Raw genomic sequence first — 23,749 nt, forward strand, 5'->3', positions numbered from 1 at the left:
CTCACTTCCATATGTGCTTGCACGTAACTTTTTCTGAGGGAGGGTGGCATCAGCACCCCTATCCCCGCCTAAGGGAAATTATATAATCCCCACTGAGGGGGAGCTCTCGCGAGAGCCAAAAGGATTTACCATTGACCCACTAGGAGGCGCCGCGGATAATGGCCGCAGTGCGCTTCCATGGCCCTTGTGCACGGCGGGCGCCTTCCTCTGGTCACAGCGCCGACGGCGGAGGCACAAGCAGCGGGCCGCAGCACGCCCTGCACTCAGTCAGGTGGCCGAGCTGGGGATCCCTGCGCGGGCCCGGCTGGGCCCGGACTACATCTGGCGGGAGGGGCTTGTGGGCAGCCCCGCGGCTCCACGTGCTGGGAAGCCCGCGCTCCTGGGCTTGGCAGAAGGAAGCCCAGGACACCTGGCCTGCCATGCCCGACACTTCCTGCCTTAGAGGAGGCGTGAGGGCCTCGTGCTTCACACACCGACCTGAGATGCAACCCAACTCATGGGTGCTTGACCCCTTGCCGGTGGGGTGGGCTATTCAGTGGACAGGCCTGCGTTTTACAGAAGGCCGGCTGTTGCCTGGGGACAGGGCGTTCTTCCAAATCAGTGACAGGCGCTTCTCTTTGGCCTGAAGAAAACAAATGGGGTCCCTAGTTTTTTGAGGCCATTGGACTAGTGAGCCCAAGGATGAGAAATGATGTTGCCAGTGGGCCTCCACAAGATCCTTGAAAAAACCAGACTAGTCCCAAAGACAGTCCCTGTAAGTGCTCCCACAATTTGGATAGCACAGGACGTAATTAATGGAGGCCTCTGAAGCGTTAGGCCAACCCCAGCCAACACATCGTCTCAACATTCTTGAGCCCATCTTTTATAGTTGAGTGCCTATGAGTGTCTATCATCGGCTAAACATACTAAACAATAATGTCTATTGTTGAGGAATTAACCAAACCCGTTAAGATGTGCTCTGTACATCTTATTTTGCTGTTTCTCTAAATTTCAAATTAAGTTTCAAACAATAGGTAACATCCCCAAAGAAGCTGACCTAATTGAAAACAGTACAAATTATGGTTACATAGACCTTACTGTCTAAGGCTTCAGTTAGCAGGTTTAACAAGCTGTTTCATCCAACTATTCCATTCATTTCTGAAATTGTGATAAAATATATCTTTAAAAGCCAAATCAGTACTTCAAGGGAAAACAATAGCTGGAAAAAGTTCTATTAAAAACCGGGGGGGGGGGGGGGGCACTGAAAACAGTTTGATTTTAGAGACAAAGATGAGGAATCTAATTACATGTTGGCAGAAGACACTAGCAACAACTAATATGAAATAAACAAAATAATTTTGTTTTTTTTAGATACCATACTTAGATTCATACACAGATAATACCAATACAAATGGAGAACATCTGGATTTCATCCTTGGCCCCATTTACAAAGTAAAAAGGGATGCTGGATTCACATGCAAATGTTTAAAAAGATTTTAGTGTTTAAGTCACCAGATTTACTACAAAAATGCATCTAAATAGTCCAGATTCTTTTCTAATAACTTCCAAATGGTGAGTTTTCACTGCCCAAATACTTTACAGTAAATTCCAACAGTGATAACTGTTGTAATGATTGTAGGAATAAGAATCAAAAGACTAAAAAAGGCAAAAGGTAACCTAACCTACTCCAGTGACATCTAAGAAGGCAATACTTCAGTAGTGAGTTCTCTGAGGTGGTTATTTAATCTCTGCTCCACATAGCTGACAAGAAAGATTTAACTTTCGGTTTAGAAGAAAAAGAAAACATACAAAAAATTACTTCTATTATGTTAGCTTAAAACTAATTTTACATCAGTGATGATAAATTTTCTAGTTATCAGTGATGAGAAGTCATTTCCCCAAGGAGAGGGGCCCATGGTGGGCCAGCTATTCAGCTCTGCACAAAGGGAAGCACACCACTGCTGGCCCTACTAGAACACGCCCTCTGATTCGACTACGGGGATAGGTGGTGTCCAAAATGACACCAAAGGTTGTACACTCTGGTATTCATTTCTGGTAAGATCTGTTAGGAATGCAAATGGAAAACTCAGATTTTAAATTGCTTTAGCAGTCAAATTAAACTAGGAAAAAACACTGTCCGCTAGATATGTTTATTTCATTTAGAGGTGCCTCTCCCTTTTACTTGTAGTAAATGAAAAGTCAACTTGATTTTAAGCTTATTTGCTCAAAGTATGTTTCACTCAAAAATTTTAAAGATACTACATGATCTAAAAACTATGTTATAATTGGAAATTGATCTTATTTGCAATACCTACTTAAAATGGGTAAAGAGTAATCTGTGCTGGCTTTACTGAACAACCTTTTAACTTTCAGAACAGTTTCCTCAAAAGACAACATCTAGGGGATTCACTCATATTACTAAAGATGTATGCTTTGTTAAGGGTCCTGAAATAACATGGAAACAGATTATTTTGAGGGAAAAAACAGTTGTTTAAAAATTGGTGGTAATTTCCAGGTGCTAATTCCCTGGCGGTCCAGTGGTTAGGACCGTGGGGCTTTCACTGCCAGGGACTCCAGTTCAAGCCCTAGTTGGGGAAGTAGGATCCCACAGGCCTCATGGCCTGGTCAAAAAATAAAAAATTATCACAGCAGCTAGATCTATGCCTTAATGTCATCAATGTTTTTCTTTACTGAAAGAAGTTTGTGCCCAGAAGAGAAAAAAAACTATGCAATAAAATGTTGTTGCTTCCAATGCACGATATGTATTTTAAACAGACTCGCTCTGACACGTGAAATGCTTTTATCAAGTCAACAGTTGCAAAGACCCAAATTTAAATTGTACTCTAAATGTATTATCTGGTTTAAGAAATTTGGGGTACATTGTAAAAGAGCAAGCAGAGGTGTATATTTTTCAGTTCATACGGAAACAGTCATATATGTATTTCATGAATGTAATTAGCATTCATCTTACTTCTGACATGTATTAGGTATGAATTCAGTCTTTTTCAATCTTTCCCAGGTAAGAAATCCTGCATTTATATACTTTAATGAAAGCAGCAGTATTTTTATGCAGAAATTCCATATACCTTTATTTATAGGTCTTAATACAGCAAAATGTAAACGAAAATTGACAACACTGCTCATTTTTCTAATTTAATTTGACATATAAAATGGAGTTTCTCCAGAAGATAGACTTGCCTTACCTTATGACTTATGTTCTAAGGGTACATTTTATAAAATTCAGCAACGAGGCTTTTTCCATGTTTAAATTGAATTGAACATGATTAAGTATAAATGAATAACTTTCTTTTATGTAGTAGCAAAAAGAGTCAGTAATCCTTTCAAGAAAGAGACTATTTCATTTCCTCCCAACTTGGATTCACCATAAACACGATCCACAAATGATATTGGAACCTAGTTAAAAAAATATATGTTAAGTGAGTCTTCAAAAATATGAGAAAAATATAGCAGGTGTACAACAATTACTCATACAACAGAAACAAGATTGTTCCTCTGCTAGCAAGTCCTTCAAGGTAAGTGAAAATTATGGATTCTTACAGTAACCACCAGCACCTCCAAGTCTTCAAAATTAAACATAACATGCATTTTATTATCTTAAAATAGGTCATATGAACCACATCTACTGTTTTGAAAGGCACTGATCCTGTATTAAGTTGGTTTACTCAAGCTTCAAGAAAAAATTATCCTCCAAAAGTAAAATGGCCTCAATTTTCTCCAGTAGTCCATCAAGTTTAGTGTTAGTTGCTCAGTCATGCCTGACTCTTTGTGGCCCCATGGATTCTAGCCCACCACGCTTCTCTGTCCATGGGATTTCCCAGGCAAGCATACTGGAGTTGGCTGCCATCCCCTTCTCCACCATCAAGTTTAGCTGTCGCTATTTTAGCACGAAACTAAAAATCTTTCAACTTCCACAAAAGCAGTAGCATTCCAGTTAGCTATCTTCTTGCTCTAAATAAGAGTGTTAAACTGCTCCTCCAATTCCTGCCCTTTTCATTTACTCATAGACCATAGGCAAAAGGGATTCACCATGCATTTTTTAAAAAAAAATTAATTTTGGCCACATGGCATGTGGGATCTTAGTACCCCTACCAGGGATCAAACTTGTGCATCTTGCAGTGGAAATAGGGAGTCTTAGCCACTGGACCACCAGGGAAGTCCCTCACCGTTTATTTTTAAGTATGGTGGCTAATGGCCGAGACAAGGGGAAAAGCAGCAGACAGACTCATCCCATGATGCTGAGTGGTCAGAAGAAAAGGCAAGGATGAAGATACCAGTCACTTTTATTTATTTAAAAGGGAATACTGCCTTCTGTTAAGCTTTAGATCTTGGTACGTCAAATATGTTAATTTTAAAAGAATGTGAATTTTCACTCTTTTGCATGGACAGCTGGAAGCCTTCCACATTTATTTAGTAGTTTATGAAAATTAAGCTTTTATTATAAAAAGTCTAAACCTTATGATTTCTTTATGAGGAACTGACACTATTTACATACCTCGCCAATAGTGTAATTCAGCTGTCTTGCTCGAACAATCATCTCCATCTGGAAGACGTAGCCTTTAGAAATACATTTTCCTATTAATTTCTGTAAAACTTCTTTTCTGTATAACCTATAAGAAATTAAAATGTATATGAACACCTGGATAAATATACATGCATCCTGACTTTTCCAAAAATTCACTGGTATTTATAAAAACTTAACTTTCACTGGCCATTTGTCTACAGGAAAGTTCTCACAGTTGATGATTATGATACATTTGTCCTGAACTGGAAAGGCCATAAAAATATTTGGTAAATAATTCAGGACAATTGTGAAAATGAATCCTTAGTATCTTTTAAAGAGTTATCTTCCTATCACACTATTAGAAATTATTAAAATATGGTAAAGTGAATCAAGTGGAAAAAACCACCCATGGTTTGTAGTTTCAAAATTTTTCTTACTATTTATTTTTAAAGTTGAAAAAGAAACTGTTTCAAATACTGGGACAACAGAGTTGGTAGATGATGAAGCACAATATAAACTCGATAACAAGAAAGAAGTAATTATCAGGTGATTCCTCTTAAGTATCTAGGCAGTTTCTATTTCCTGAGATCTAAATAAATTCCTGGGATAAACTAAGTCCCTCTAGGTTGAGCCTGGTTAAGTTAAAGACAGGAAGTAGGGATCACAAGACTGAGGCAATACTGGTGGGAATCTGCTATCAGTAATGAGGTCACAGTCAGACAATTAAAATGGGTGAATGCACCTCTTAACTTTAGATGGACTGCAGACCAAAGGCAAAGCTCATCAGGTTTATAAAGAAAGACAGGAGCTGGGAAGTTCTATGGGTGAACTCAATCTTGGTCTTCAGGAGCTCTGTTTTTAGAGTCACTGAGGTTAAAAAACAATTCCCCCTGAGCCTCAGTATATACAAAGGCAGCAATTTCTACCTTTTTTTCTTGTAGTTTTTCAGAAAGCTATAAGAGAAGGCATTAGGTGATGAAGTAACTAGGGGAACTAGGCCCCAAAGCAAAGTCCCCATCTCCACAACCGATGAAGCTACCCTGGGTCTTCATTCAAAATCATTATAACACATGTGGGCTTCATATATTCATTTGCCTCAAAGTGTGGAACTGAAGAATATATGTATGGATCTGTAGCTATCTCTCATACACCAAACTGCTTTCAAAACAACTTACGTTTTAATTCTAGAGAGGTTTCGTTTTCATTATCTGACCTCTAATTTGTGATGGCTCCTCTCTTCACTTCTGACTCTCTCTTACTGTCTCTGAACTGCTATCCAACAGACTTGCAGTTACAACAGAAGTACTCATTACCTTCAACAGCAGGCTCCTAACTTCTGTATTTGTGTGTTCTAACAAGGGCTTCCCAGGTGGCGCTAATGGGAAAGAACTGGCTTCCCAACGCAGGAGATGAGGGTTCAATCCCTGGGTCGCGAAGATCTCTGGAAGAGGGCATGGCAACCCCCTCCAGTATTCTTGCCTAGAGAACCCCATGCACAGAGGAGCCTGGTGGGCTATGGCCCATAGGGTCGCAAGGAGTTGAACACGACTGAAATGACTGTGCATGCCCCACATGCATTCCATCAAAGGTCAGAAGAATCAACATTTAATGGATAGAAGCATACACAGTAATATGATGTATTAACTAATGCATGGAGTCTTGACCTTAAAGTAGATAAAGAGACATTTTAGTTTCAGAGATTAAAATCCCAAGGACCTAGCAGGAGGCTTTGCACCATTTAGACAAAAAGTTATGTTCTGAATGAGCAGTTAGTGGTTACCTCAGGCTTCTCAAGGGCTGAGTGGTGATACTATGGGCACACCAACCTGTCTTTCCTGCTCTTTAAAAAGTACAGTATTTTCCCTTAAGAAGATGCTTAGGCTTCATTAGCACCTCTAAGCAACTTCAATCTGCCATTTTTGGGGGTTCCAGAACAAAAATGGGATACAGATGAAAAGAGTTTCTTTAAAATAAGTCATTATAAAACAGGAGATTTAGGCAAGAAACCGTAAATAGTAGAAAACATATAGTTTTAAGTTTTCACTGTACCTGAAACTTCCTGTTAAATCAGATGCTCCTGGTCGCAGCAAAATCTGAGTTATAAAATTGGCCACACGGCTGTCAAAGAAAAGGTTTTCCTTATAAAATACAGTTTCTACACGAAAGAAATACAGCCAAGTGCACAACGCTAAAAACGCTATACTAATTTCAAAAATGCAACAAAGCAAGGATTTGTCAGTGAAAGGAGATCTGACAGTTCTCATTTTTTCAGAAAATAGGTATTTTTTATTCTTTGAATGTGACATGTGGAGATGACCTATAAAACAGTCATTCTCCAAACACCAGTCATTCTTAGCAGGGTAAGATGGTAACAGATTTTTACCTCCACTTGCATATTCTCCAATAGTCATAACTTAGATTACAAACATCTGTCAAGACAGGAAAAGTGATCTATCAGGGATTTCGAGCTGCTTTTTCAGATTCAAATCACCAAGGGAGGGCTGTTTCCAACCACAGGTTCCACTCTTGAGACTGCTCCCTCTGCCTGGGCTTCTGTAACCCACAGACTGACTTAAACAATGGATACTCAATTCGCACAGTTCTGGAGGCAGGAAAGTCCAAGATAAAGGTGCTGTAAACTTGGTTCCTGGTGAGGATCCTGTTCCCAGCCTCCAAATGGTGCCTTCTTGGTGTGCTCACGTGGAGGGTGTAGGAGCTCAGGGTGGGGGTAGGGAAGGCCAAGCTTTCCCGGTTTCTTCTTGAAAGGGCCCTAATTCCACCAAATAGTGCTCCACATTCAGGACCTCATCTAAACCTAATTACCTCCCCCAAACCCCATTTCCGAACACCAACACTCCCAGGGTAAGGCACACATGAATTCAGAAACATTCAGCCCCTAACAATGACTTTAGGGTCTGTGCTTCAAGCACAACTATATATCAAATCAATTATAAGCTATTACTGACTAATAGCTATTATTAACATTTCAAAAAGATGTAAAGTACACTTGGAAAAAATGACTGGCACTGCAGCCATTTTAGTGTGCTCAGATTCAGAAAACTAGCTATTCTGGAGGGAGGGAAGGTGGCAGGGAAGCAGCGTGGAAAAAAGTCTCTCCAAGGCCAGAAGAACCATCAAGGCATTGCTCAGAAGAGCCTATTTCATATAAAATTCACGGCTAGGGATCTAGTTGGGATAATGGCTAACAAAAATATACCCCGCTGCCTCGGCAATTTGATTCTAATCGTTACAAAAACTTCCAAGACATAGTTTATCCCACAAAATGAGTCTGACCCAAGGAATGTGAGAGTATATGTATTTATGTGTATGTGTGCATGCGTATGTATGTATTTATACATTATACATCTATTCAAGGTAATGCATTTTAAAATTGGGGTCTTTAACCAAAATGCTGCAGTCCATGGTGTCCCAAAGAGTTGGACATGACTGAACAACAATAATCAAAATACAGCAAGAGTCACAGACTTGGGTTCAAATTCTGGTTATGGACTATAAAAATGAGACCCTGAGCAAGTGATACATAATCTTTCTCAGCCGTTTTTACTATAAAGTCAGTGCAGACATTAAGAAGCCATGATGGATACAACTCAATACAACTAAATGATCCAACCAAAAGTTGTAAACTGTCTCTCACTGGGACTCCCTGATTTTAAATAATAGTTTGAATGATCAAATTCAGAGGCCCGAGAGATCACTGACTTGTTGGTCTCAACCATGGGTGCACAACAGAATCCTCTGGGAACCTGTGAAAAATACTGAGGCTTTTGCACCATCCCTGGAGATCCATTCAAATGGTCTCCAATGTGTGTACACACAAGAAAGGAAGGGAGGATGAATAGGGAGCAGATGTGTATAATTTCCTCCTACATGATTCCAATCCTCAGAAGGAATGAAAACTGCTCATTTTTCTAACCCCTTCATTTCACTGAAGATTGAGGCTTTTTACATGTTTTAAGTTTCACAGTTAAGAGGCAAAATTGAACCTAACAGAACCTTTGATAGGAATGAGTGATAAAAAGTAGTTAGTAAGAATTTATATAAAGTTATGTTGTTACACAAAAAGCAATAAGCTAGGTAGATCTTTTAGAGATAGAAACATCTCTCTCCAACAACCTAGGTGAGATAGACTAAATGTGGTCAAAAATTCTTTGTGGGTCTTCCCATCAAGAGGGGGTTCTATTTCCCCATCCCTTGATTACAAGCTTGCTTTGACCAAAATTTAAAGTGGTGTTAGCCCCAGAGCTCAGGACTCAGAGTGCTTGCAGCTGCAGCTGTGGTGCTTCTGGGTGGCGTCCTTGGGCCATGTAAAGCAGCTGACGCAGCCTTCCAGGTGAGCGGCTACACGCAGGGGAACCAAGGTGGGCCCAGTCATCCACCAGCACCAGCTGCTAAACACGTGAAGGAGGCCACCTTGGAGCTTCCAGCACGGCTGACCCTCAAGCTGAAGGGAACGGCATAAATGAGCCCAGGTAAAGTCAGCAGAGGAACCAGTAGCCAAACCAAAGACTTTACAGAAATAATAAATTTGTTTTAAGTCACTCAGCTTTGGGATGGTCTGTTACACTGTAACAGAAAACTGAACCAGCTTGTTTTACTTCCATTTCATCATGAGGACAATAAAGCTTTAGAAAAGGTAAGATAAGCAAGGGGACACAGGTAATTTAAATGACAGAATCAGGATTTTTAACCCAAGTCTGCCTCCAAAGCTTCATCACTTTTGTTTCTTAGTAAAAGCTGAAATCATGATGTATCTTAAATTATTAGAAAAATATTGAAAAGTTATATATTTAGTCCAAAAATAGATGAATAATTCACTTAGAGCTGAAGGTTCACACAGAATAAATTTTGCTGAATTAGATCATTTCTATGAAAGGTTTATGCAGATTTTCCCCAAGTGAAAAGCATCCAAAATAAAATACTCTAGAAAAATCATAGGTAAGAAGCTACCTGGGAGTATTTTTTGGAAGTTACAATCTGATTTCACAAACCCCACATGGTAATTTAATCCAAATACTTGTTAAAAACGTATTTCTAATAGTTACACTAAAAGAGAAATCATAAGCACATTTTCTGTATGTATATACCTGATTATTTTTCTTTTCAAGTCCCAGCCATATACACCACCATTTCCTTTGTAGCGAGTTCCAGAAACAATGTCAAAATTACCCTCCTTTTGCTTCCTGTAGAAAAAATAAATTAGCTATCAATTTAAAAAAACCACTGAGCTTTCAATAAAATTGCTAAAGCAAAGCTCGTAAGTATTTTTAATTCTAACAGATATCACAAGAAATTACTTTCTGAAAAGGCTGCAGTAACTCACACTTCTTCCAGCAACATTTGTGTCCATTTTCTACCATCTTATTGGTGCTGGATGTATTGCTTCATTGGCTTTTAATTTTGAAAAACTAATGGGTAGTAAATAGTAACACATGGTTATTTTAATTGCATTTCCCTGACTACATCCCAGGGTGAGGTTCTTCTCTTAGGTTTATTAGCCATTTGGATTTCTTCTACATATGGCCTGTTTGCATCTTTCACCCATTTTCTAGTCCACTGCTTCCACTGCCTTATCAGGTCAAAGGAGTTTTTGGGTACTGGTGATCTAAGCAGAGAAGGTATTTCTGAGGTGACTTTATGCAGAAATCAGAGGAGAAGTAGTTGGCATTAAGGAGCTGTGACAGCACTTCAGACAAAGGGTGGGGGGGCAGAGGATGAGTTCAGATTGCAAGGCAGCGGCCACTTCAGAGTGGTTTGAGTGGCAAGTGGATTTTCCATGTGTTCACAGAACTCCTGGTAGTGTTCTAAACAGGTGAATGACATGATCTGACTGTTTTTCTATTTAGTTTATGTTCAGAACAGCTTCCAAGTTCTTTTTCTGAGAGGTGTCATGGTCTCTTGGATTTTCTAAAAATATTTTTACATTACCTGTAAATAAATAGAATTTTGTACCCTTTACTGATCTATGTTAAATTCTTATGTTACAACATTACTTACAATTTCCGCGTTTAATGATATCCTGTACACCTACAGTCATTGATGAGTTTATTGAAAATTAATTCAACATTTCACCATTTGGTACGAGTTTCATGGGGAGATTCACTGGCGGTTAGGACTCCCGCTTTCACTGCTGAGGGCCCAGGTTCACTCCCTGGTCAGGGAACTAAGACCCCACAAGCTGCGGTGGCTCAGTCGCTACGTTGTGCCGATTCCTGCAGCCTCCTGGACTGCAGCCGCCAGGCTCCTCTGTCCACGGGATTCTCCAGGCAAGAACACTGGAGTGGGCTGCCAAGCCATGCGGTGCAGCAACAAATAAAAAGGTAAGACACCTCTGACTTAGGACTAGGTTGTCTTTAGTATGTTTAAGTGATTTCCTTCTATTTCTATACAAAATTTTAAGAAGAAATGGATAGTGAATTTTATGACATACCCTTTAGCACCTATAGACTTAATCAGACTGCCTTCTTTGTTAATATGATAAACGAATTATTTTGACAGATTCCTGATTTTGGCATTCATTCCCCATCTATTCATAGGGTTCTACCCTTTTGATGCAGGGTTTAATTCCATTTAACAGGGAAGGTGTTTTTCATCTTTTTCTATAGCGATTATAGAAATTAACTATACTTTATAGAAATTTTCTATACTGTTTATAGAATTAGATAATAAAGGGATTATTTTTCAGTTAGTCCTCTCAGGGCCCCTAAAATACTTCCTTTAGTCTTGTAACTATATTCACATGCCTCAAATCTATACACTGGTTTTATTTTTGATAGCAAACTTAAAACAGCACAAGCATTTTAATGAATGAAAAATGAAGTAAAAAATCAATATAAGATAAATGACTTGAATCATAATTCTTTCAAATATTAGAAATACCTACCTAATGAATTCAGGAATAAATTTTGGCTGAAATTAAGAATAAACAGTAGGTCAGTAAAATAGGCTAAGACTATAATAAATAGCTAATAAAGAAACACACCACTTACATGGTGTGAGAGGTCAGCGTCCATGATGATTATGTAGTTGCCTGTGGCATGTTTCATCCCGTGAATATATGCAGTTCCTAAAAATGAAGACATCTGTATCCATTAAAGGAAGTCACTGGAAATGCTGAGGTCTACATCTAACAGGGAAGAAACTGCGAAGCCTCTCTGAAAAGCATCCATTAGTCCTCTAAAGCTGACTCTGAACAATCATCTCCTTAGCCCTGGGCACCGTCCTGTGATGCCTGGGCCCCACCTGACCCATTTCTCTGCTGCTGCTGGTCCCATCACAAGCCACCCAGGGAGTGTCCTCCACACCGTAAGCCTGGTACACAAGAGCCCTCTGTCTGGGACCAGAGGTGCAGCTAGCAATTACTGAGCCACGCTCATGCCTGAAAGTTCCTAAGGGACTTGGCAGGTAAGAGTAACTGGTCAGGAACAAGAGATAGGAATTCCTGCGTTCTCTAGCCCCAATCCAACACAGTATCTTATTAGCAAGACTGAACTCTTCTGACTTCTGTTAAGAAGTGACTGTAGGTTTTTGGATTGCCACTGACTGGTTAATAATTCTTGGTGGCTTTCAGGGCAGTTTCAAGATTACTTCAATCTCGAAGAACCTTCTGGATTCAGATATTCAGAACATTTGATCATCTCATGAAATCAAGGATCTTCAGGACAACAGATACTCAATTTCCGAGGACTGTGCTTCCTCCATGCTCCCCTAATTTTTCAGTAATAATAACACTTTTCAACATAAAACAACTGTGACCCACAACAGAAATAAAGGCATTCAAGGTTTTTATCTCAGAATGAGACTTGAGTTCATTTGAGATTTGCTATAATCTCTTACACTGTAAAGCCAGAAGAGTTTTCTTTTTAAAAAAATAAATAAATACCTTTTAAAAACGTTTGACTTAAAGAAATGTTCATGGACTTACAGCTAAGGCAGTGTGCTGGTCCAAATGTTTGCCCTTAGATCCCTTCTCTGTTCTAAATATATCGCAGGGTACTATATTTGTTCGCTTGTCAACTGATTTCCAAACAGCTTTGGGAAGCACAGGAAGAATGGAGATTTCAAGCAGAAGGGGAAAAGTCCAAGAGTCCTCCCCCAACTCTGCCTCTCAGTGTGGACCAGACTCCCTCCACGGCGCCCACTTCCGCCAGGTATCCCTGACTCCACCATTCGAGCTCCTCCAGGCACGCAGACCGGGTCCCTGGTTCTAAAAACACCAAGCTCCTCCATCGCTGCTCCAGCTCCGGGGGAGTAGCAGTGACCTCCAGCAGCTACTAATCTCTGAGTAGCCTCACTCTTCCATTTGGCTTCTCAGCAATTCCTTCACTGGTGTAACCAGATTCTCTATATTAAATTCCTTATATTGAAAACTTACAATAGTTTCTGTTTTCCTAAGAGAGCCTTGGTTGATACAGGCAATTCAAGTTAAACCAACTAAATGTCATTAAGATCATTAAAACCCATCACAGGCGGTCACTGTATTTTGCCCCTGTTTCAAACTGGGAAACTACACATGGGAAATCTTACCAAGGTAAGGAGCAGGTATTGGGGGGGGGGGGGGGGGGGGAGGGGCGCGGGGGGGGAGAGGTTCTGCTTACCTAGTCCCAACTTCTTCTCCCGTGGCCTTAGAAGCTGTAAGGATAAGAAATGGCATTTTAACACAAATAATCGAAAATCTAATAAAAACTTTTTAAATGAGTGCTCACTCAAAATACAGCTGCATTTATTAGAACTTAAAGCAGAATATGCCTAACATTTTTTTCCAAAATAAAAAATGCATTTAGTAACAAAGTAAGTATAATTTAACAGCTTTTAAGGAAAAGTAACATTTTTACCCAAGTCCCCACAGACAAAATCTTAAACTCCACCCACCATCCACCAAAAAACAATGTTTTTTTTTTGGTCTATTACTTGATTTATCATTTTAAGCAGTATCTATTGATTCCTTCCTAAGGAAACTGAGGATTTAACTCACTTATACCTTTTTGGAATATTTGATAACCATACTTGTATTCTCAATTCCCTCTTTGACTTTAAATGTTGCTATTCCAGCAACTTATCTTGATTTTATGCTTAGATGACCTTATCTCACTCTCTATTGGTCCACTCACATGATTTCAGGTTAAATTCCTAAAAGATTGTTTTTCTTTCTCCTTATTGTTTGTCAGTCAGTCTTTCTACACTTTCTGGTTCACATATAAACCCTGACTTACTTAGTTTTTCCCTTTTTTCTCTAAATCCCTGGAAAAGTAGAATGCCAGTGTTTGACACCAAGTTTCTGAGGTACAGCACGAAGACTCACCACTGAGCATTTCCTACCCACCCCACTGCACTGGGCAGTATGTAGGCAGACTGCCTCAGAATGCAAACCTCCAAACAAAGTATTTTCAATTTTATTCAAACAGGTTATACTTTTTAACTACGTGCAAGCTGCTGTAGGTCTAAAGGAGGAACAAAGAAAATAGATTCCTACCTGATGAGCTCTTAAATACAAGAGAACTAGACATTCAATCAATCATCTATGATAATTACAATTCACTAAACAAAATAAAATGACGTGTCAGGTTTTATCTGATTCTGTGCTTGATGGCTGCCGTCAAAATACTGACCTCATCAAACTCATTTTAAACTCAAATTGTTTAAAGTTTATTTTAGATTTTCTATAACCCTGTTTTGGCTTTAAAAAAAAAACTTCTTTTCAAAGAATAATTATTTATAATTTTCAGATTTTCAAAGGTTTATATTAAATAGCTCCATCTTTCTCTCACTGCTGAAATATTCCTTCCAGCCAGTTTGAAAGGCTAGCTAACAAAGCATCTAAGAATATTTTATCTGAGATTTTGTAAGATAGTTCCTATTTTTCTTCAATTCCCCCCACCCCCCCAACAACTAAATATACTTATGTGACCCAAAAAGCAAGCAAGTACCATCTTTGGCATAGCTTCTTATTGGCACACACATACACACACACCCAGTAATTTTCTTAACTGACCTAAAAATGATAAAATAATGAGTAAGCAATTTCCCTGAGCCCATGGAAATCATGACAGTAAATGCTACTTTTTCCCTCATCATTTTAAATTTTATCAGATTGATGGGATTCTTTGAAGACCATGTTGTTTTAGAATTTGAGGTCAATTCAGCAGGCACAATCAATCACATCTCAAGGTTGAGGTTCAAAGATAAAAGCATTCAAAACACTGTCAGGCCGATGAGTCCGGGCTACACGGAAGCACACGAGAATACCCTAGGCACTGTGTCAATCGGTGCGGCTGGCGCAGAGTCTGTAAAAGGAGAACTGAGGAACTGTTAGCCGAAAGTACTAATCAACCATTATCAAGTCACTGCTAGAAGGATGAAAAACTTGAGATTTTCATCCAAGTTTCCCTTTCATCTTTATCTCCTCTGTAAGCTTGTCCATCTGGAAATGTTCAGAGGACTGAGGTGTGACCGTTCTGTGAATCGTGTCTGTGAGATGGAGGGAAGCTCCAGCACAGGATAGATTTACACTGTACATAAGTGTAACACACTTCCCGGGACTTCGCTATGGTCCAGTGGCTAGGGCTCTGAGCTTCCAATGCAGGGCACCTGGGTTCAATCCTTGGTCTGGGAACTAGAACCTGCATGCCACAACTAAGATCTGTCACAGCCAAATAAATTTAAAAAAAGAGAGTGTAACACATTTCTTTTAAATTCTTCTCATTAAGATCTCCTCTGACAGCACAGAGATTATTTCATTATTGGGATTAATCAAGAATATGTGGACTTAGAGTCTATTGTTTATGATGCTTAATTGCTACTTCTTGAAATGCAAGTATCAATAAAGGTTCTCCAAGAGACTTCTTTATGCCTACACCAATGGGTTCTCTTTAGCACGAGGGGATTATTTTGCCCACAAAGGGACATCTGGCGACGCCCAGAGGTACTTTTGGTTGCTGCACTCGGGAGGGGGTTGCTGCCGCATCCTGAGGGCCAAGTCCAGGGCTGATGCTGAACACCCCGTAACATACAGGACAGTCCTCACGGCAAAGACCCCTCAGGTCCCAAAGCGGGTAGTGCCAAGAACAGGAATCTCTGGTCTATGTGAATTACAAAATACTCAGTGTCTAAAGTGGCATTTTCTAATTAAATCGGGATTTAACTGTTTTTGGTCCAAGAATTAGCTGAAGTAAACAAAAAAATCTGCTCCAGTATTGATTAAGCCAAACCAGTGATTAAAAATAAAAACAACAAAGCAATTATAAAATGAATTCTACATCGGCCCAAGTTACTCCCGTAGAACAGGCTTTAAGGGACACTGAGAAAGTTTATGACTCAGAAAGTCGATCTATTTCCACAAGATTATCCTACAGATAAAATAAAACTGCCAAGTTCTTTGAAAAATCATGTTTCACATGAAAACAATCAGTCACCTTTCCCAGCTACAAGTTTTTAGCTGCAGACAGTATCCTCTACTGAAAGTACTAGAATACCGAGAGAAAGTGAGCAAGAAAGATCAAGGCACACATTACCAACTGCAACCTAGTTTTAAAAATTGTTACTTAGTCGCTGAGTTGTGTCCAACTCTTTTGAGACCCCAGGGACTGCAGCTCAAGAGGCTCTTCTGTCCATGGGATTTTCCAGACAAGCATACTGGAGTGGCTTGCCATTTCCTTCTCCAGGGGAATCTTCCTGACCCAGGGATCAAACCCAAGTCTACCTGCACTGGCAGGAGGATTGTCTTTACCACTGAGTCAGCAGGGAAATCCCCAGTTCTATAATACTCCTTCTGAATTCAGTATCACACTTTAATTCTGCCCTTCAGGGAAACTGATTTGCAGAGTCAAACATAAAGAGTTCATCCAAAGGCCCACTGTTCTGCTATAAATCTACCAATGACTCAAAATACCAAAGGTATGTAAAACCTCAAGCACAATGAAAATGCATCTAAATCCCAAGCATATATACTGCTCTTTATCTTTTCAGTTTCTAGACAGATGGAATCTGTGCACTGTTCATTTATCATCTTTCCCCATATAAACGTAACTGACATGATAGAAAAATGACTTACAATTCTGTCTGACCCATAGATCTTCTCCAACTGTTCAGCAACGTCCCTTGTTCCATCTGGGCTTCCATCATCTATGATTATAATTTCATAGTTGAAGCCACTAAAATAAAAAAAAAAAAATTAAATTTGTATTGCTTGGAGACAGTAGTCTCAAATGAAAAAACAATTTAAAAGTCACTAACTCCTCCCTAGTATAAGTGGAAATCTATTGCCATGTTAATTACCAAGGAAAACTTCAATTATCAATTGAAATAAATGTCAAATATTCAGTATGTCACTTCCAAACTATGTAAGTGAAAGTGAAAGTGAAAGTCACTCAGTCATGTCCAAGTCTTTGCGACCCCGTGGACTATAGAGTCCATGGAATCTCTAGGCTAGAATACTGGAGTGGGTAGCTCTTCCCTTCTCCAGGGGATCTTCCCAATCCAGGGATCGAACCCAGGTCTTCCGCATTGTGGGGCGGATTCTTTACCACCTGGGGCACAAGGGAAGCCTGCGGGTGCCCCGGAGCCAGCAAGAGCAACTCTTGCCTATTGCTGGGCCCGACTGCTGGAAATGCTACTATACAGTCCTGAGATGTTAAAATTCTCACATAAAACATATCCTTTCGTTAAAAAAAATTATTGATCATATATTTATATATGATAGGGTATCATATGAAATTTTACTTATCCACTTGGGAATTTTATTTCAAAAATACATTTAAAAGGTATCTAGTCAGCTGAGTAGCTCTGGATGATTATTGTTTTTAACTTAACCCCCAAGAGATTTAAATAACATAATCAGGAATTTGATTTTATTACACCCTTAAAAAAACTCCACTTGAGGATGGTGACAGTCTTTGATACCACTATTTCAAATAATTGTACCCATTACCCCACACTATCAAATAAAAAGCACAGTGCTACAAAAGATGCCAGTGCTTCTGAATTAAGGCCTTCCTACTGTTCTCATTAACTTCCCGTGGCAGTCTGCACTCAATGAACAAGCCAGCATAGTACTTGGCTGTACCTGTGCTCCCCATCACATCTTCCCCCACCCCCTTTAAAAAGACATTCTTTCTGTTAACTTTACTGGGAAACTTATGGGGAAAGAGGAGGTACAGATAAACCCTCATAACACAACATTATGTTTCCTCTGGTCCTGCTTTAAGAAACAAATGCAAGGAAAACAACCAGAAAACACATTCCACTGTTATAATGCTTTAAAAAAAAAAAAAGTCAGCCCCCAGCACACTGGGAAGAAAGCAAAACCCGGTCTATCTATTCTCTAACAGCAAAGATGACTTCAGTTCCCCACAGGGCACTAAATCTGGGCATGTGCTTCACAAGGCAAAACAAATTAAGACGTTGATTCTATTTGTGGTGCTGAGATAATTCATAAACAAATGGAGTCATTCATAAGCAAAATTATTCTCCTCTACACCTCAAAGCACCAAGACCACCTGAGGAAGAGGTAGCTTAAACGAATCAAGCTGCGCGGACTTTAGGTAATTTGACTGCCATCTGAAAAGAAAATAGTTGTTCCCTATTAAACTTCATTCTCCACCCGGAAGTTACTAAAGATAAACTGCACTACATCAAAGAACAGAGCAAATATCGTATAATTATAAAACAAGACAGAACAAGATCAGTTATGTGACAATTTCTCTAACTTGGAAAAGAGTTTGAGAAATCAAAATATAACTTAAAAAAAAAGTTAAAAGCCATGAATAAAAACTTTGAAAAGCCATGAATGTGAAGATAATTATAATCAAACAGCAGTGTTTTTCACTAATCAGCATTTCCCACAATGTACGTTTAATACCGCTGGCTCGTTGGTGAGCAAAAAGGTCCCCTCTGATAAACGCTGCAGAGTTCAAAGCTGGCACAATTTTTTTTTTGACAGCAATTTGGCATTAACTACCAATCTTAGTAAGATTGGGAATCTTGGGATTCCCTAGTGGCTCAGACGGTAAAGCGTCTGCCCGCAATGCGGGAGATCCGGGTTTGATCCCCGGGTTGGGAAGTTCCCCTGGAGAAGGAAATGGCAACCCACTCCAGTACTCTTACCTAGAAAATTCCATGGATGGAGGACCCTGGTGAGCTATAGTCCATAGGGTCGCAAAGAGTCGGACACGACTGAGAGACTTTTCACTTCACTTCACTTCACCAATCTTAAGGGCTTCCTGGTGGCTCAGACGGTAAAGCGTCTGTCTGCAATGTTGGAGACCCAGGTTCGATCCCTGGGTCGGGAAGATCCCGTGGAGAAGGAAATGGCAACCCACTCCGGTACTCTTGCCTGGAAAATTCCATGGACAGAGGAGCCTGGTAGGCTACAGTCCATGGGGTGGCAAAGAGTCGGGCACGACTGAGCTACTTTAACTTTTTTATCAATCTTAAGCACATCTCTGTCGACTCAGCAATTCCACCGCGAAGACTTTATCTCCGGGGTACTAGTAAAAGAAAAAATGTGTAAGGAGCACTTACTACAAATACGTCGGGAATAAAAGTCTCCGTTCTCATTTGTAAAACAAAAGTCAAAAAAGGAAAAACAAAAAAGTCTGGAAACAACGCGTACTCGCTTGAGAGCACCCGGTTGGAAAAATGAAAGATATATGATATTATCTAATTTTCAAAGCACTGTTATTTGCTAAGTTTGTATGTGCTGATACCTAAAGATTAAAGATTTATACATGATCCCCAAAACAAGGTAATTCGTACTGATACCAGAATTTTCTGAAGACAGAAAAAAAAAAAGTTTAACATTTTCAAGCTCAATACCAACATCTGCCAGTTGTTTTTTTTTTTTTTTTTTAAACAATCACATCAAACATCCACCCGCGAGTCTGCCCTTCTGCCTTCTCCACAAGGTCTGCCCAGCCCAGAAGCAGCTCCCTAAAACACAGGGCCCAAACCTCCCGCTTACGGAAGCCCTGGGCACGGGGGCGGGAGACAGCGGGCTCGCTCAGAGTCCCGGCTCCGGCCACAGCGCCCGATCGTCTAGATGAGGGAGAAGCGAGGTCAGGTTTTCGGACCCGCGGGCATTAAAAACGGTGGCCAGCCCTTCTAAAAAAAAGACGGGCAGACGGCTATCGGAGAGTGTACAATAAAGAAGTGCTTCATAAAACCCAAAGGCGGGACTAAGAATCTGAGACACGAAGAGAAGCGCAGAAGAATCCGCTTCTGCTTTCCTCGCAGGGCGACGTCCTCCCCAGGTTCTCCCGCGGGGGGCGAAGAAAGGCCGGGCAACGCCGCCTCGCGCAGCCGCCAACGGCCGACACCCAGGCCCGGAAAGCCAGCTCATCTCATTCCTCGGGGAGGGCGGCCCAGCGCGCTACCTCTCGGAGAAGCTCTTCACCAGCAGCCACACGATGAGCGGTAGGTTCTCGCGCTCGTTGTAAGTGGGCAAAAGCACCGAATACTTGTCTTGCCGCGGGACGCGCCCCTTCGGCTCCCGCCGAGACCTAGGAGAACTACGACTCGCTTCCTCGGCAGCCATGGCGGAACTGCGCGACAGGTCGGAAGCGGAAAGACGTCACAAGGAGCGGAAGGTGACGGGTTGGACCGGACCAAATCCTGTGAAGGGGGCCTGGTCTATGTGGCCGAGTTCTAGTCCTCCTAAGGTTCGTTTCGCGGTTCCTTTGGAAACAGTCAGAACTTGTGAACCTTTAAAACTGAATCTGAGTGTGGCGCAAGAAATGCGGATCTATTTATCACCTTTGCTCAAGCTCCATATAGTTTTTGTTTTGGTTTACTCCGGCCTCGCGACGAAGAAAAGCCGGAAACGGAAATGCCTTTCACGACGACTTCCGGAAAGAGGCCGGGCATGGCGGCCGGGGAGGAAGTGCTGGCCCTGCAGGCCGAAGTCGCGCAACGTGAGGAGGAGCTGAGTTCCCTGAAGCAGAGGCTGGCGGCGGCCCTTTCGGCGGGGCAGGAGTCAGCGCCCTCGGTTCCGATGTCGCCCCTGCCTCCCAGGGCCGCCCTGTCCCGAGAGGAGATCCGGCGCTACAGCCGGCAGCTCGTGCTGCCGGAGCTCGGCGTGCAGGGGCAGCTGCGCCTGGCGGCCGCGGCCGTACTCATCGTAGGCTGCGGGGGGCTCGGCTGCCCGCTGGCGCAGTACCTGGCCGCGGCCGGCGTCGGCCGTCTGGGCCTCGTGGACTACGACGTGGTCGAAGCGAGCAACCTGCCCCGCCAGGTGCTGCACGGGGAGGCCCTGGCCGGCCAGGCCAAGGTCTTTTCGGCGGCCGCCGCCCTGCGCCGCCTCAATTCGGCGGTGGAGTGCGTGCCCTACGCCCAGGCGCTGACGCCGGCCACGGCGCTGGACCTCGTCCGCCGTTATGACGTGGTGGCCGACTGCTCCGACAACGCGCCCACCCGCTACCTGGTGAGCGACGCCTGCGTGCTCGCCGGCCGGCCCCTCGTGTCCGCCAGCGCGCTGCGCTTCGAGGGCCAGCTCACGGTCTACCACTACGGCGGGGGGCCTTGCTATCGCTGCGTGTTCCCCCGGCCACCCCCGGCGGAGACGGTGACCAGCTGCGCGGATGGCGGGGTGCTCGGCGCGGTGACCGGGGTCCTGGGCTGCCTGCAGGCGCTGGAAGTGCTGAAGACTGCTGCGGGCCTGGGCCCCTCTTACAGCGGCCGCCTGTTGCTCTTTGACGCTCTCCGAGGCGATTTCCGCTGTATCCGACTGCGGAGGCGCAGGCCCGACTGTGCCGCCTGCGGGGAGCAGCCCACCGTGACAGACCTGCAGGACTATGAAAGCTTCTGCGGCTCCTCGGCCACGGATAAGTGCCGCTCCCTCCGGTTGCTCAGCCCGGGGGAGCGAATTTCCGTCATGGACTATAAGCGACTTCTGGATTCTGGGTTACCCCACCTGTTGCTGGACGTCAGGCCTCAAGTGGAGGTGGACATCTGTCGTCTGCCTCACGCCCTGCACATCCCTTTGAAACGTTTGGAACGGCGGGATGCGGAGAGCCTGAAAGTCTTGGGAGAAGCTATCCGGGAAGGGAAGCAGGGCGCACAGGAAGGGGCGTCTGTCCCCATTTATGTGATTTGCAAACTGGGCAACGATTCCCAGAAAGCCGTGAAGGTCTTGCAGTCCTGGACAGACTTAGACTCTTTAACAGTTAAGGACGTTGTTGGGGGGCTCATGGCCTGGGCTGCCAAAATCGATGGAACGTTCCCGCAGTACTGAGGTGGCCGGTGGAGCCTGACCAGCGAAGGGTGTGGGTTGCCATGTTACCTAAAGTTTTTTGACCTTTATTTATTTGCATTTGTTTTTTCCAGTATGTATGGAAGAGTCTGGGATTCTACAGTACCTGTGATTAGGTGGACTTCTTTTTATAAGGATCTTGTAAATTGTAATTTATCGAATGATGTCGTTATTAAGGGGTGATAACATTGTTCCTGTGAACTGTCTTGTGTTTGCAGCACTTGCTGCAAGTGGTGTCTTGAACTGGTGAGGGCTTTGTGATTTGAATTCAGGTCATTTGCCTGTGCTGCCCCCTCCCTCTCCCCACCCCCCCCCCCACCCCCCGCCAAATAAAAAGCTTCTCAGGATGTGAGGGCGATCTGGTTGTAACACCCGTCGCCCCTTTGATCGCCAGGGTTGGTGCGACTGACCTGGCTAGCTAGGCGGGTGTCTCCTTCCTCCTCTATCGCTGTCATGAGCGTTTCTCCCGAAGCTGTGCCCTCACTGAAACCGGACCGCCATCCCTGGCGGAGGAGGACGGGTCTTCAGTAAAGGGCCTGGGAGTAGCTGTGCTTCCCCGATAGAACGTCCCAGCAAGCCCCCAGTTTACTTGCTCTTTAAGTTGTACATGTTAATTCTTGGAAGGGTGTAGTAAACTTAATTGATTACAGATAAAATAGTTAAGCTCAGTTTATTGTTTGCTAAGACATGTTTTGGATGTTATTTCTACTTCAAATGCTAAAACAAGTTTTAGAGCAGTGGTCCCCAACCATTTTGGCACCAGCGCCTGATTTCATGGAAGACATGTTTGGGGAGGGGGGTCGGATAATTTCGGTTTCCATTACCCACCTCTCCACTTTGCAGACCGGTACCTAACAAGCCACCAACCAGGACTGGGGTTCCGGGACCCCTTTTATAGAGAAATCAATGTTTGAAATGTAAATTATTTAAACGTTAAAATGCAGATTACCTGGGACGTGGTCATTTTATTGTTTCAAATCAATAGCCAAGTAAGATACTTAGAGTCTAGTAAGATAGAAGCCATCTTTGTAGTTTGTCAGTTTCTTTTATAAATCACTGATGTTTTTTCTAGGTTTAGCTTCAGGTTCCACCTTCTGTTGTGCAAATAGAAATTTCTAAACTGTATTGTGTGGCTTACTTTGAAATCTTAAGGTACAAGTCCCAACTTTCTACCCTTCCCTGTCCTTTTTTCCATGTTCAACCTGTTACTTTAATTTTTGGCTTTACTGTGTGGCCAGGATGCCAAATACAATATTAAAGTGAAATAATAAACATTTCTTCTCTCCTTCGCAATTTCGGGTGAAAAACTTTGAATATTTGACCAATATTACCTGTTATTGCTTTACTGTAAGTAAATAACCTCTCTCAGATTAAATTTCTATTTATAGTTTGCTAAGAGTTTTCATTGAGTTCATCAGATGCTTTTTCTGCATTCTTACGTGTTTTTTTCCCTCTTAACATTGTGAATTTCTTTTTTTTTAAATTTTTTAATCTATTCTAGCATTTTATGTTTGTTTTCTTACACAACAGCATTTTCATGAAATGGCAGGTAGTCTGCCCAACTTCCAACATACACAATGAAATTAAAAGTGAACATGTGGCATATGAGTATATATTAGAGGCGATCCACATATCCAAAGGGAGCCTCTCTTCTCCAGCTGATTGATGTATGCAAGCTTATAATTGTCAGAAATCACAGATATAAATGTAAAATGTTTGCATTTCTGAGTACAATTTTTAAAGTTTCAAAGCATCATGGGCCAGGATTTCCCTGGTGGTCCCGTGGTTAAAAAGCTGCCTGCCAATGCAGGGGACACAAGTTCGATCCCTGGTCTGGGAAGATTCCATGTGCCTCGGGGCAGCTGAGCTTAGGCATCACATCTACAGAGCCCGCACTCCCTAGAGTGCATGCTCCACAACAAGAGAAGCCACCAGTATGAGGTGCTCCAGCACAGCCAAAAATAGATAACTTACTAATTGTAAAAAAG

General features: G+C 42.2%; 2 protein-coding genes across 2 annotated transcripts; one reads left to right on the top strand and one right to left on the bottom strand.

Moving 5' to 3' along the window:
* Nucleotides 1–3,041: 3,041 nt before the first annotated feature.
* On the bottom strand, nt 3,042–20,072 carry DPM1 (dolichyl-phosphate mannosyltransferase subunit 1, catalytic). The gene is made up of 9 exons (XM_065922190.1): nt 19,888–20,072; nt 16,569–16,668; nt 13,117–13,150; nt 11,509–11,585; nt 11,403–11,428; nt 9,607–9,702; nt 6,551–6,619; nt 4,493–4,607; nt 3,042–3,393 (listed from the first exon to the last, which is right to left on the bottom strand). The coding sequence occupies exons 1-9, from the start codon at nt 20,046–20,048 to the stop codon at nt 3,289–3,291; spliced, it is 783 nt and encodes a 260-aa protein (XP_065778262.1). The 5' UTR covers nt 20,049–20,072; the 3' UTR covers nt 3,042–3,288.
* Nucleotides 20,073–20,136: 64 nt separating this feature from the next.
* MOCS3 (molybdenum cofactor synthesis 3) lies at nt 20,137–23,054 on the top strand. The gene has a single exon (XM_065922188.1). It carries the CDS (start codon nt 20,340–20,342, stop codon nt 21,741–21,743), a length of 1,404 nt encoding a protein of 467 aa, XP_065778260.1. The 5' UTR covers nt 20,137–20,339; the 3' UTR covers nt 21,744–23,054.
* Nucleotides 23,055–23,749: the final 695 nt, after the last annotated feature.

Source organism: Muntiacus reevesi, chromosome 2 (assembly GCF_963930625.1).
Source record: "Muntiacus reevesi chromosome 2, mMunRee1.1, whole genome shotgun sequence".
Lineage (NCBI taxonomy): Eukaryota > Metazoa > Chordata > Mammalia > Artiodactyla > Cervidae > Muntiacus > Muntiacus reevesi.

What these genes read in the sequence shown, in the direction of transcription:
- DPM1 (XM_065922190.1), bottom strand. Translation starts at nt 20,048, where the DNA reads ATGGCTGCCGAGGAAGCGAGTCGTAGTTCTCCTAGGTCTCGGCGGGAG. An exon ending in ACGCTGACCTCTCACACCAT is followed by an intron (nt 11,429 to 11,508) that starts GTAAGTGGTGTG and finishes TCTTAATTTCAG; the next exon opens with CCAAAATTTATTCCTGAATT. An exon ending in TTTATTCCTGAATTCATTAG is followed by an intron (nt 9,703 to 11,402) that starts GTAGGTATTTCT and finishes TTTTTTCTACAG; the next exon opens with GAAGCAAAAGGAGGGTAATT.
- MOCS3 (XM_065922188.1), top strand. Translation starts at nt 20,340, where the DNA reads ATGCCTTTCACGACGACTTCCGGAAAGAGGCCGGGCATGGCGGCCGGG.